The sequence below is a fragment of the Pteropus alecto genome, unplaced genomic scaffold (genome assembly GCF_000325575.1).
Source record: "Pteropus alecto unplaced genomic scaffold, ASM32557v1 scaffold146, whole genome shotgun sequence".
Classification (NCBI taxonomy): domain Eukaryota; kingdom Metazoa; phylum Chordata; class Mammalia; order Chiroptera; family Pteropodidae; genus Pteropus; species Pteropus alecto.
In genome coordinates this window covers 4237223-4251806 of record NW_006442107.1, presented here as the reverse complement: position 1 = coordinate 4251806, position 14584 = coordinate 4237223, and the positions used below count along the sequence as shown (strand labels likewise).

The 14584-nt window shown below is 52.1% G+C and overlaps 1 protein-coding gene across 2 annotated transcripts in view; it reads right to left on the bottom strand.

Moving 5' to 3' along the window:
- Window positions 1-3419: 3419 nt before the first annotated feature.
- The window catches only part of SMAD7 (SMAD family member 7), a 30620-nt gene continuing 19455 nt past the window's right edge, over window positions 3420-14584 (bottom strand). For both annotated transcript variants that reach the window (XM_006919914.3, XM_006919915.3), the window contains exon 4: window positions 3420-5457. In XM_006919914.3, coding sequence (XP_006919976.1) covers window positions 4919-5457 — 539 coding nt within the window. In that variant the 3' untranslated portion in view covers window positions 3420-4918. The remainder of the gene's footprint in view (window positions 5458-14584) is intronic.

Below are 14584 nucleotides of genomic sequence, written 5' to 3'. Positions count from 1 at the left end.
GCCCCGCAGGCTGCGTGTGGGTGTCCTTGGCAGATCCCTCACCTGTTGGAGGGTCTGGCTATTCCTGAGTCAGCCAAGGCCTGCCTGCTTTGTGCCGCAGTGGGGCCACAGGTGGAAGAACACCTGGGAGGCGCTCGGTGCCCACAAACACGCACAGACATCGGGCATTGTTTCTATTGCTCCGCAATCAGATGAGCTCGGTCCTTCCAAACTTGTTTTAGAGAAAACACATGCCCAGCAGAGTCACTCCTTGATTCAGCCCTGCTCATAGAGATTAGACAGCACAGAAGTGATGAAATCTGACACTACTACTCACCAGCTGGAGGACCTTGCGCAACTCTTGGAACCTCAGTTTCTTCATCTATAGAATGGGGCTGATGATAATGGTACTTTAAGGATGGTTGTAAGGATTACGTGGGACCATCCCAACGCAAAGGGCTTAGAACACTGACTAGCACATAGTCAGAACACAGTCAATGATGGTTATTATTATTCCCAGTCTAAACTAAGCCCACAGTTCTGCCTCGCCCTCCTTAGTTCATGGGACAAACCATCTGAGCATTGCGCCAGGAATTGCTAGGACAGTGGATTCTAAGTGGGGCCTCATCTGAGACCGCAGAGAGCCAAAAGCTTGGAGTTCAGTGGGAATGACAGAATCCTATACCATCGATGTTTCTTTAGGGCAGAAACTTTTTTAAAGGGGGGAGGCTTCCCGGAGGAGGTGTGGCCTGATTTGCATCCTGAAGGATAAAGAGGAAATAGCCAATTGAAGAAAAAGCCAGAAAGCACTTGCTTGGAAGCACATGAGCAAGATGTGTTTGGGGAACTGCAAGTCACCCTGCATGCCTGAGCCCGAGGGTCTGCGTGTGCGGGGGGTGGGGTGAGAGCAGGGAGCCGTTAAAGGGTGAGGTTGACAGAGGCAGGGGCTGAAAGGCCACTTGGAGCAGAGGAAGACCCAGAAGACACTGGAAATCCCTGAACTAAATCTTTTTGGTGGGGCTGGAAAAAGAGAACATATATGAGAAAAATTTGCACTTTGTAATTATGGATTGAATGGGTTTTGTTTCGCGATGGGGGATGGGGCAAAGGAGATGGGAGAATCCAAGTTTCTGGTTGGGGCAGCTGAGATATCCCCCAGGTGAGGGATATGAAGCCACCAGAGTGATGTTGCTGCTCAGGGAGAGGGCAGAACCTTATAAGACACCCCCATGTTTTAGGGGTGAACTGAGAGAGGAAGGAGGAGAATCAGGAGGCAAGAAAACTTCCTTCCAGTGGCCCTTCTCTCCCTCCACTAATCCAAACTGCACCTGGCCTGGAAATTCCCTCCTCTTTGAGTCCCACGTGGTCCCACATTCTGCCTGTGCCGTGTGGGCACTACCCTACGGCACCACCGAGGGCAGGGGCCCCTGCAGCACAGGCCTGCACATAGGAGGCGCCCAGGGGTGCCTGTGGGTGACAGCCACTCTGGCCAGGTGAGGAGTGTCAGCTACCAGCAAACAACTGGCTTTCCCTAAGCGTTCCTCTTTTCCTGCCCACCCAGAGCCAGCCACTCCACCAGGATCCACAGCCCTCACCCCAATTCCAACCTGTTGAGGCTGAACGTCAAGTCCGGATAATGCAGGGGGGCATAAAGGTACTGCTGCCACAGCTCCCTCCTCCCAAACCCAGAGGCCCAGCGCCAACAGCAAGGCCCGGAAGCAGCATGTTGGCCTACCTTTTCCCAGTTTCGAGTTGTGAGACCGGCACCACACCGGATTCCATCAAATAAACATCTTTACAGGGAATGGACGGAGAGGCAAGAACCACTGAACCCCGAGTACCATCCTGATCTCCCTAAGCACTTCCTCCTGAGTGACCTTGAGCAAGTCTTTATACCTCTCAAAGCCTCCATTTTTGCAGAGTCCTAATGAGGATTAAATTAACTCCCTTAAACGCTTAGCATCATGCCTGGCACCTAGTGAAGCATTCAATGAATGGTAGCTGTTATTATTATTAAAGAGCTTCCTGGCATGCTGATGCAAGTCAGAGCAAACTGAAATGACTTTGACAGCTCCCTAATGTAACACTTCCCACCCCCACCCCTCCTCCACCCCTACCACACTGGTGAACATCCTCTCAGGTGTTTTCCAGAGATGAGATTTTACACTTATTCTGGGTTGCAGGATGAGAATAAATGGAGGCAGGTTTCAGTTCAACTGAGAAAAAGCAAATAGCTGTTTTGATAGGTAGTGATTTCCCCGTCACCTCATGTGAACGAAATGAACAAGCTGGCCTCGAGGATCATTGGGCACCAATGCCCTGGAGTATGAAGACGTATTAATATTTCTTGAAGAACAGTTGTATTGGAAGTCTCTTGAATGAAATGGTGGTGCCAGTAGGCCATAGTGCTTTGTGTCACTATCTGGCAAAATAATTGGCAATCTTACTTTGGCCCTCCAAAAACAGTTTTTGGGAATTGTATCAGTTTGTAACATCCAAAGTCTTAACCTCCACTTCAAAGAGACCCCTTTCCTGGGTCTAAGGTTCAAGAACCCCTGACACCGACCCCCGCACAGCTTGGACGCATCTCTTGTGCAAACAAGTCCTTGACTCTAAAATGTGCCTCAGATCAACCACGGAAATCCCAGGGGCAAGTACTGAAGGCGCTTTACCAGTACATGCCATCGGGGCTGAGCTGGGTGAGGGGACTGGACAACTGTCACTTCAAGAGTTCAGTTAGGTGGGAGAGGAGACTGCAGCGCAGAACCTGGACTCGGCGCCCTCTCTGGCCATCACCTCCTGGAGCACCTGGTGCAGAACTTGGGAGGAACGTAAGAGGGAGACTGATCCCCCCACCCACCAATATGCAACCTCCCCGCCCTAGTCTTCCCTCCAATGCTTCAGCCCTCGTGGAAACCTGTCTTGGAATTCAGTGTGGCAGTGACCTTGCTCTGGAAAAGGCACAGCGGTTTCAGGATTTAATGCCAAGTGAGGAGTTAGCAAGCAGGAACGGATGGATGGACCCAGGTTCTTGTGACCACATCTCCCCATCCTGTCTGCCAGTGCAACCTCCTTCCCAATCACCCAGAAAATGAAATCCTCCTTTTCTCAACTTTTCAAGCTTTGAAAAATCACCCCACTTTTTATAACTAAGGGCTCCCTGGGGTTGACACCATTACAAATTCAGACACCCAGCCAGCTAGACCCAAGTGCCACGCCTAACAGGAAGGCGGGTTGTGTGTAGCCACGGGTCTTTCTAGCACACAGGGAACAGATGCTGCAAGGGCAGGCTCTTCTGGACGTCCCTTGCGCGGTCCACCTCCCCTTCCTCCTCAACCAAGCACCAAGCCGGGGAGACACCAACTCTCCCAGTTTCTGATGGATGCCCTGGCCTTCTCTCCTCCCACCAGAAGAAAAAGGAGCTGGAGGACAACATAGAATCAAGTATACATTTTAAAAATTGTTTAATGGAACATAAACTCCTTTAGAAAAACATTCAGCCAGGTGATAACACCCATAGAAAAAAACACCAATCTTGTGTTTATCTTTTTTAATTTGGCATTTGTTATTTGCATTTATATTAAAGCAAAGTGCATCTTTTCTTTATTTTTCTTGTTTATACACATTGCACAATACATAAATAATGATGCTTATAAAACGTCTTTATATTTACAAGTAATAATATATTTATATATAACATAAAATACATTTTTTTCTTTAATAAATCTCAGATTTTTTTTTTTCAGGAGTCCTTTCTCAAAGCACTACAATGCTAAATTTCCAATGAGAATGCTTCTCTTGTTCATTTAAACCTTTGTAGTTAGAAAAATAGCTTATGTTAAAGTCTAAACATGCTCATTGAGCTAAGAGCAGTGTCAACATATCATACGAGTGTATGAGTTGTAGAAGAAATGAAAGAAGAGTTAGGTGTCAGCCCAGGATGGTACCTTGGGTTATGATGGACCGAATCCTTCTTGGCGGGAAGGGGGGCTGCTCCCCTCGCTGGTCTAACAGCAGAACTCAACACACAGGTTGCAGAGGGGAGGAAAGTGCTGAGCTGGTTTTCTGAGTCCGGGAAAAACCTGATGTAACCAAGGCAGGGGAGAGGCCGAGGGGCCTGAGAGGGCACTGGGTGAGCAATACTGCAGCCCCCAGGAAGCCCATCTCGGAGACATCCAGGAGCAGGTGGCCAAAAAAGAAAGACAGGACGATGGCAGCAGGGTGGCTGGAGGGAGGGGAGTAAGACAAGCTTAAGAACAACTGGTTCTGGTTCAGCCTCTTGCAGGGTGGCTTCTAAGAAGCCTGTGGACAGGCCCTGTCCTAGAAGGGGGGTGGGGGGTGGGGCGGCTTCCTCAGGCTGGAGGCAGAGCCTCGCTTCTGGCAGCTGCCGGGACACCCATGGCCAGCTTGCCTGGGTACTGCCTCTGCCCCGCTGAGCATGTCCAAAGGGCAAGACAGACACAGCCGGGGAGTGCAGAGCTCTCAGCAGGAGACATCCGTAAGAGACACGCAGCACGCTGCTTCCCCCATCTGTCGTTCACGTACACACAGACGCACAGACTCACAGACGCACGCACGCACGCACGCACGCACACATGCCCTGACAAGTGAACCGAGAACCCAAAGTTAGGGTCTGCTCCCCATTCATACACCGTGTTTGGTGGTACTGATTTTTGCTTCTCCTTGTCATATGGGGGTGTCCTGCCAAACTATACAACACCCCAAACCCTGACAATTATTTTCATAAGCTATTTCTCAAAGAACAAAACAAAACAGAACATAAACAAGAATGACAAGAAAAGGCGGGGGGAGGGCGGGGAGGAAAAAAACAATGACCGAAGAGTCTGCATGAAAAGCAAGCACTCAGGAGGAAAATATTAGCAGCAAAGTAGTTTGGACTGGGCCCACTCGGCTCACGCTCTGTCCTCTCCCCACGCGGCTACCGGCTGTTGAAGATGACCTCCAACCAGCACGGGCAGCTGCTGATGAACTGGCGGGTGTAGCACTGGCCCCAGCCCTTCACGAAGCTGATCTGCACAGTGAAGCCAGTCCACGGCTGCTGCATGAACTCATGGTCGTTGGGCCGCTGCAGGCTGTACGCTTTCTCGTAGTCAAAAGCCTTGATGGAGAAACCGGGGAACACTTTGTGTACCAACAGCGTCCTGGAGTCCGGGTTGTCCAGTGTGGCCGACTTGATGAAGATGGGGTAACTGCTGCGGTTGTACACCCACACGCCATCCACTTCCCGCGTGAGCTGGATGCCGCAGCCGATTTTGCTCCGTACTTTCTGCACCAGCTGACTCCTGTTGTCCGAACTGAGCTGTCCGAGGCAAAAGCCATTCCCCTGAGGTAGATCATAGAAGATGTCCAGGGAGGGCTCCTGGACACAGTAGAGCCTCCCCACTCTCGTCTTCTCCTCCCAGTATGCCACCACGCACCAGTGTGACCGATCCCCAGGCTCCAGAAGAAGTTGGGAATCTACAAAACAAAACAGCGGACAGGGTTGGTGGCGATGGGGACTGGCTTTTCCTCATCCTTCTGGAATACAAGCACATACACACCGACCCCCACAACCAGCTCATCCCTCAGTACAAGATGGAAGGCGGAGGGAGATGATGGTGCTGCATATGCTGCAGCCTCTACCGTCCTCCCACTGGGGCCGAGATATCTCGACCCACTGATTCAAGGGCCCTGCCTTTAAGCATGGGGTTCACTGGGGTGCCTCTTCCTGCCACTCCCTTCATCCTGTCAGGCACCCAAGACACCAGGACATGTGCCCACCTGGCCGGCCAGTCTGGTTTTAAAGCTAGAAAAGGCCTTGCGCATGGCCTAGAATTAGTCCTTTAAACTGGATGGCACCTTGAAGGCCAGCTGCTCTAGGTCCTGGTCATTCTGATGAGAAAACCAGTCCCCAGAGGATGGCCCAGCCAGACCTAGAACCCAGGTCTCCAGACTCTAGGACCACCTGTTATACAATCTCTGTGCTCATCACCCAGTTCTTAGATTAGCGACTTGGTCATAAGAGAGTGCTATCTGGTAAAAATTAAATGGGGGTGGTTTGGGGCAAAAACCTTCCTAATAGATAAACAACTCTCAGTGTGTCTGTCAGCAGCAGCTCTGCACACAAAGGGTGAATTCATGTCAAAATGCCAAATCACAACACGCAGATTGGTGTTATCCCAGGCTACCCCTTAAGGAAACTTCCTCCAGCCCAGACAGACGATTATGTGTCTAAAATGGGGTCAGCTACCCTTAAAGGGCCCTTCTCTTTCCTCACCCCCCTCCTCCGCCCCCCCAGCATCTAGTCTCCCGCCCAGCCCCCTCCACCCTCCCTCCCCTGGAGGCCCAGTCCCAGCTTTCCCACACGAAGCCTGGGAGACTGCAGTAACACTGGTCGGGTGATTTTCCTAAACAGGCGCACAGAGGTCTTTAAAAAGGGGACACAGGGAAGGAAAGGGAGCCCCTGCCGCTGGCATACCAACTCCTCCTTAAGCTGGAGCCAGCGGGGCAGGCTTCAGACTGGGAACCATAAATCTCCCCAGCCGGGCCAGGCTGCATGGCCAGGCTGCAGGAACGCTGTGGTTTGTGGTGGCAGGGCGGAGACCGGAAGTCTTGTATTTGTTAACAAAAATGGGGAAAGGCAGGGGGGAGAGCCAGCGGCAGAGGCCTCCTCCTGCCCTCCCCCCAGCCCTCACTTCTCACTTTCTGGGGGGCTTGGGGCACGAAGGTGGGGATTGGCTGTGAGATGTCTTTTGATGTGTCTGGCCTTCTCGATTTGGGGAACAACTGAGCTTGGAGAGGGGATGGCGATGGGCTCTACAGCGTGGTGGCCGAGAGAGGAGGAGGGCTGGGGGCCCCGCGCCTGCTGCCCCCGCAGGCTGGGTAACCCAGTGCAGCTCAGCACAGAACGCCTTCCGACGTTCACAGGCATGTCGGGACCTGGGAACCAGTCAGTTCCGTGAACTTTTTTTTTTTAAAGCAGCAGCCAGTCTTGCATGGAGGTGTCCCGTAAGTCAGTATACACATGTGCACTGTGACCCACGGAGGCAGCCACACACACACACCCTGAGTGGCTGTCTCCTCGACACCCTACCCGGCCTTCTCAAATGCCTGCCCGGACAGCTACGTTAACATGGAGAGCTGAGGGCTCATTCTTTCCCTCGATCCCCACTCCACCAAAAATCGACCCCCAGAAAATGGGCCTGCCACCCTCAGCACACATGCATCTATAAAGCACAAGTGTGAAAGAGGCCGTGCGTGTCCAGGAGTGTGAGCACACAAGTGAGTGTGTTTACGTGCGCGCACACTAGAACATAAGGGAGAACGAGAGGGGCAAGGGTTCCGAGCAGAAGGTGACTCATCAGGCATTGACTTGTTTCTGCAGAGTCTCCATCAACTGCTAATAAACTCGTGAGTGCTGGCAATCTTTGAACTTTCTTGCGAGGGAGTCCAGCTCTGAAGGCTGCAGCAAAGGCCCACGACATCCCCGTAAATAAGACCGCTCCGGTGTGCAAGTGTGCCGCGGGAGAAAGCCCTCTTCTGGAAGGCTCAGGGCGCCCTGCCTCTGTGTGTGTGTGTGTGTGTGTGTGTGTGTGCGTGTGTGTGTGTGCGCGCGCGCGCATGTGTGGCGGGGAGTGGGGGGGGGATGTTTTGAAATGTAAGAAGTTCTCCCTTATTATCCCAACTCCGGACAACAAGCCTGGCCTGGAAAGGAAGACTCAGGGAGTCGCTGGGCGGGAGGCGGAGGAGACCCTCAGCGGAGCCTCACAATACTTTGTTTCATGGAGCCCGGCCGCCCTGAAACCTGGCACCCGCTGTCAGGGAGGAGGAGGAGGAGGAGGAGGTGCGAGGTGGGGTGGGGGCCTGGGATCCAGTTGTCCGTGCCAGGCCCACCAGCAAGGGGTGTGGGGGCTGCGTCTGCCCTTCGGGCCTCTGGGGGCAGAGGAAACTGGGCGGGGGCTGGGGCCTGAGGTCGACTGGACACGGCCCAGCGCCCTGAGCGGGGAGAGGGGGGAGCATTCTGGCGGGTCTCTCTTTCATCTGTGCAGCCCGCCAGTCCACCCAGCAATTTGCTGCCAGACATGCCTGGAAAAAGCCTTTTTCTGTTGAGGTTAATGGCCCAGCCCAGATAAACGGCAGCGTGTGGGTGTCCCTGCGTGTGAAGAAGGCCCCTGAAAACCCACTAGGTGCCCTAATCTGGCATAGCAGGATCCTTGCCTGCTCCCCAGTCCCCACTCCCCGTGGCACCCCAGGGCCTCCCAGTGCTGATACTCCTTCTCCTCACAGCTCCTGGACTATCTCCGAGGACAAAAACAGGCTCTCCAGAAAAACCATCGCAACAACGAGGGCGCCTTCAATGCATCACACTTCTGGGGCCTGGCACAGCTTCTCCCGTTGTCAGTTCAGAGATTCCCCCTTTGCCCCGAATTCTCCACCACTTGGGCTCATTTCTGGGAAGCACTCAGCATCATCTTCAGAGAAACCCAGTTCCCTGAATTGGGCCCACAGCCCACAAGCGTCTCCCCACAAAGGTCTGTGCTTAGCTCCTGGGGGCTCCCCGGGCCCCATGGTGAGGACCTGGGAGGATCTCATGCAGAAGTCTCCCTGGTGAGCTGGTTACCAGGAGGCCTAAGGAACAGTCTTCAGAGACCCAACTCGGCTTATCACGGTTGCTGATTCTTCGACTCCAAAGGCAAAACTCACGACCCCTTGTTCATTTCTCTCAGCTTTATAACTTTTCCTGGTATTTTCAACAGCTTCTCTCCCTCCTCAGAAAACTGTACAGGGGCTTGTTTTAAAACACTATTTGTGCATTTTAAAGCATCCAAAAAAACAGAAGAAGAAGCTGTGTTGTAAAAAGCTAACTAATCAGATGCCTGCTCACAATTTTTTCTTTTTATTATAGTTGAGGGAATTTTTGGAGCAACCCCAGAAAAATGCTGAATCGGCCTAAAATTCCTGTAAGGTTGTTTTCCCCCTCCCCTTCCCCATTTCCCTTAAAGCATAAAATCCACCCTTTAAAAGGAAGGCAGAGGAGGGTGTTGAGAAAGCTTTTCACCTTGTGCTTGCAGTCGCATTAGAGAAGACCACTCAACAAAGAGCTCCATGCCTCTTCTCACAAAGTTATTTAATTCCCCAGACCGTGAATGAACAGACCTGACCCTTCTAGAAGACCAGGGGCTTATGAATGAATCTCACGCCTGGGGTCTCGACGGCATAGATGACCAGACCTCGGGGCCAGATTTTAGGTAAGCAAGGAATTTTCTCCTTTAAAAAAAGTTTTATTTGAAAGTGCTTTAGATGAAGAAAAATGGAGGGAGGGAAGAGAGACCACGTCCAGTGCCTCGGCGGTACCATTTCTGGACCCGGCTCATGAAGGTGACCATGAGGCCAGAGAGGCAGCTAGAACTGATCCCAAAACACCCAGTGAGATTCTGAGAAGCAGGCATGCGTGAGAGAGGGGCCATGTGAACCTGCCTGTGCCCACACACAGAGGTGGTGCTGATGGCGGGGAGGAGGTCCTCGAGATTCTGGCCTTTACTGGGGAAACGAAGCCAGTACAGACAGAGCCAGAGCAGCTGGCACTCGGTGTATTAAATGCACCCAACTGCCAGGGTGCAAGGGGACTGGAGTACAAAGTGGACAGACGAGGAGAGGTCTTGACGCGCTCTCATCTCTGCGAGGCACTTGGGGTATAAAGGGATGTTACTCTGCCAAAATCTGACAGTGGGACGGGCCTGCGAGCCCCCTCCTCAGTGGTCCAGCAGAGCAGAAGGCTGGATAGAGAAGACAGGTCTCCCTAGGCAGAAATGGCAGCCTCCCACAGGAGGACGAGGGCAAATGAAGGGCACAAAAGTAGACCTAGAAGTTAAACCTGGCAACCCTGGAACGCAAACACTGCCATCATGCCTCGCCCACAGCAGGTCCAGGGTCCTCCCCTTCGTCAGGACTCTGGCGCCACCGAGGGTTGCCTCATCCCATCCTTCCCCTACATCAGACATCTCAAAGGTTAACAGCACCCATCAGCCCTGCTCCCCACCCCAGCCAGAAAACGGCTGTTCTGAGAGCAGCCAGCCCACTTCAGGGACAAAGGCTGAAATAAAAAGGGACCCTGTGTCAATACGTCCCCACCTAGTCTCATCCCAAATACTCACAATTATCAAGGACTCTTACTGGTCTCTTGTTTTCGAGAGGCAAATAACCAGAAAACTAAAGTCACCACATAAGAAACTTGCTAAGGTGTCTGGGTTCAGCTCGGATTCTGGGGTCAGCCCCTATCTGCCATGTTTCAACCTCATCAGGACAGGAAAGGACTCCCTCAGATTCCTAAAGCGGCAGACAACTCTGGGGTTTAGAGCAAGTTACCCATGGGGTCAAAACCAACTCAAAACATTTCGGGTTAACGTTCAGTTACCCAGAAAACCCGTCAGACCCTGTCCATCACCGCTGCGGCAAGCTCCTTCACCAAACGGATCAGGGATGAATTCTGGCTGGCAGAAGGCAGGACTGAGAAGGCTGGATTTTCTTTCAGGGCTCTGTAATGCGATATCTCCACTGGTGGCTGGACTGGGGGGTGGGCAGGAGATGCCATAGGGTCTCCTTCAAAAACCAAGGCGCTTCTTCAGGTCCTAGGGTCCAGCTAACTGAGTTCCCAAAATCCTGGCCCTCGGGGAGTTCTTTGCTGCGGTATGACACCCCCAAACATCCCACCCCCACCCCACTGCCCCAGTTCAAATCTACCTCCCGTGGAACCTTGGCAGTGACGCATGCTCCCGGTGCCAGCCTCACAGAGTTGTTATGACGATGAGATGCGAAAGCCAGGGGCCAGGGCCCAGCCTGCAGCTACACTCAAGGGTCTCATCTCTTAGGAGGGTTATCTCTTCTCCAGTTCTCCACCAACTGCTCAGAAAACACTGATCACTCTTCCCCTTTGCTCCGCCCCCCCCCGCACCCCGCCCCTCTGTGGGAGGACAGTTCTGGGCCTACACTTGATAAGCATTTATTATGTACAGGCCCTGCTGGAAGGGACTCCAGTAACAGCCTTGTGAGGTTGCAGACTACTTACTACCATCCTCACGTTAAAAGGAGAAATGGGGTACATGGCATGTGCCAAAGAGCAGAGCGGGGATTCAAGGCCAGACTCCTGCTTACTGCTGGGCGTGAGCTATGGGTGGGCAGCCAAATAGGACCTCTAAAGCCACCAGTCCCCAAGGGTTCCTATGCAAATGCTGGAGTGAAAAAAATAGGTGTCCTTCAGAACACACTTTGGAAATGCTATGCCTACTTTAGGGCTGAGCGTGGGGTCCAGCTCCCTCACACCAAGAAGCAGCTTCTTTGCCAACGAACGGCTCTGTGACCTTGGCCAAGTGGCTCGCCCTCTCTGAGTCTCAGTTTAACCTATCCATAACTAACATAAAGGGGGCTGGGCCCACTTCTGGCTCTGATGGTCTCTGGCTACACTCTGTAATCCACAAAGGTGCCCAATCGGTAAGTATTAAACAATGCCGGTTCCATTTACTTTCACTACCTTCTGGAGAGTAAGAAAATCACTTTTGAAAAAGGAGGGCACATTTTTGCATTTAATTTGCAACAATAAAACAAACAAAATCAAAAGAGCAAGGAGATTTGGGTCAGATTTTGCTGCTGTGTCCATCTCTAAACTAACTTTTTTTCCCCCCTCAGAGTCACAAACTTGTGTTCTTTCCGCGTTTCTGTTACTCATGGCCCTCAGGAAAAGGGGAGTCCCCAGGGGAGGGGTCTCCTTTCTCACAATCACGTCCAATGTGCACCCAGGCTTGGTGCCCACAAGTTTCTCACCCATCACCACCCTCCTCCTGCAAACTCTCCTGAGCTTACGGATTTGGCGCATCCTGCTAGTCTACAAGACTGATGCGTGACTATGCCTTACAGACAAATTGTGATGAGTAATCTGTTACTAGAGTTAAAATGTACTTCCCTACCCCTCAAAAGGGCCCCACCCCCACCTCCCAAAGCCCCTGAAACGTCCAAGTCTGAGGCCCCCAGCCTTGGGGTCCCTCCTAAGAGCCGTACTTTGCCATCAGAGAATATAATTGAGGGTAGAGCCAGGCAGGGGAGGGAAGCCACACAAATCAAAATCTCCCGTCTGTCTCGCCAGCCGGGCTGACGTGGCTTCCTGTGCCCCAGCCGTCAGCCATGCAAATTATAGCGTGTACCCGGCTGCCTGCCTTCGGAGGAGGCCAGCTCTGCCAGGCTCTGAGAGGCCTCAGAGGAAGGGTGGGGACTCCAGTCCGGCCAACTCCATTCATAATATTTACAGTAAACGGGCCTCTCTGGCTGCCGTTTAGCGTGTATCCAGCCTCATTAAAACTTCTCGAGTTTTAATTTCAAGACTTTTCCACTCCATGGTGCACCACGAAGTACTCACCATTACCCCCCAAATAACTCAGAAGCTCTCTCCAGAAAGGGGTCCATAAACCTGCATACCCAATACGCCCCAGACCTGTACGGCATTATCTGCTCGCCAGCCTGTCCACTGGGTATGACCCTGGCCGCTCCCAAGAAGAGGTGGGACCACAAGACAACAGGAAGACGACTGAATCAAATCTCTAAACCCAACTACCCACCTCCCAGAGATTCCCCCAAATTCCACATGTGGATTCCCAACTGGGAATGCAGGCACACTCCCATACACGAATCCAACAAAAAAGAACCTTTGCTTAAACCACTGAAAGGTCCCTCTCGTTTTCTGTTTGTTTTTTTTTTTTTATGGACCACTTGCAAGTACACTGGATACATGTTAACGCTCGGTAACAGTCTTAATAAAAGCGGACGCATAGGAAACCAGTTTTCCCAAAGGACACCACCTCAGGGGTACGGGACAGTTTTGTCTGCAGGGCTAGGGGCTCTGCAGCGAGCTGCTTTTGCTGAGGGCCTCATTTTAATTAAGTCTGGTGCACAATGACCTCCCCCTCCCTGAAAGGTATTCCAGGACCCAGACGCAGGCCCTTGCCCTACTCCCACCCCACCCCCTACACAGCTCCAACTCGACTCTGGTTTTTCTAGACGGTAGGAAAACCGTCCCAAGACATGGAAAAGTACAGTGGGAAACAAAAGTCCTTTTCATCCCTCCCCTCCCCCAGCTCCCCTTGTTCCACAACAATTATGAAAACTGTTGGATGGGATGGCATTTTGAACATTTACTGCATTCCGGCCAATAAATTCCAATGCAGGATCTGATGGAATAAAACCCTTCTCTGGACGGCTCCCTGGCTCCCTGGCTCCCCGCCCCTGCTCACTCCCAGCCCTCATTCCTTCTCTTTCTTTACAACCCTACACCAGGGCCTGGCCAGGCCTGGGCCACACTGTACTTACAGGGAAAAACAACAGTACGACAGACTGGAGACAGTGTGCAGACTGGAAAAGTTAATCATTGCTTCTGTCTGCCTCCGTAATCTAATCTCTCCAGCTCTGACACACTCACTGTTCAGCCATCCCAGCCCTTTCACCCCCAGAGCACCCAGAACCTCCCGGGCCTGAGCAACCCCCCTCCAGGGCCCTGACACTCCTAGTCTCCACCCAGGGAACGAAAGACAAAGTCGCCTCCACCCTGGGCTGCCATCACATGACCCCTGGAGTCCAATGCAAATAGCTGGATGCTCTGTGCTGTGCGCCCCACATTTCAGAGGATTCTGGGCCTCGCAGATGTGGGCTCCAATCTGACTTGTCTCACTGCAGAGAGCCAGGCCACACCTCCCCCCACCACACTTGGACAGACTGTCACCCCACCCCTACCCCAGCTCTTCTCTCACTACCCCTGCCCCAGGGCTCACCCTCAAGCCCACCCAGCTGCACATCCCAGAGTAGGATGGGCTGTGGTACTCCCCCGCCCCATGGGATCAGTCTATGCAGATACACAAGTCAAGATGGCCCTGCCACGTGGCAGTGCCCCAAAAAACTCAACCTAGAATTACTGCGTGACCCAGCAATCTCACGTACCCAGAAGAATCTTGAAGAGATTTATACACCCATGTTCATAGCAGCATTATTCACAACAGCCAAACAGTGGAAGAAACCCAAGCGTCCATCAACAAATGAATGGATAAACAAGACGTACATACATCCACACTTAAAAGAAAGGCAATTCTGACACATGCCACAACAGGAATAACTGCTGAAGGCACTGTGCTAAGTGCAATGAGCCAGATACAAAAGGTCAAATAGTGTACGATTCTACTCCTATGAGGTACCTGGAATGGCCAAATTCATAGAGACAGGAAACAGAATGGTGGTTGCCATGGGCTGGGGGAGGGGAGACTGGAGAGCTAATGTTTAGTGGGGACAGAGTTTCAGTTTGGAAAGGTAAAAAAAAGTTCTGGAGATGGACGGAGGGGATGGGTGCACATCTGTGCGATGTACTTAACGCCACGGAACTATGCACTTAAAAAAAAAAACAGTTTGGAGGCTAAACGTGATAGATATATTTTACCACAAGAGAAAAAAAAGAAAGAAAAAGGCCCTCCAGCTCCCTAAAGCTCCCCTTAAACCTACCTTCTGAGTACAGGAGATTCCAAAGACTAAAAGTCCTCCGGAAATGTATGGAAATGTATGCAAATAGGTACGCATA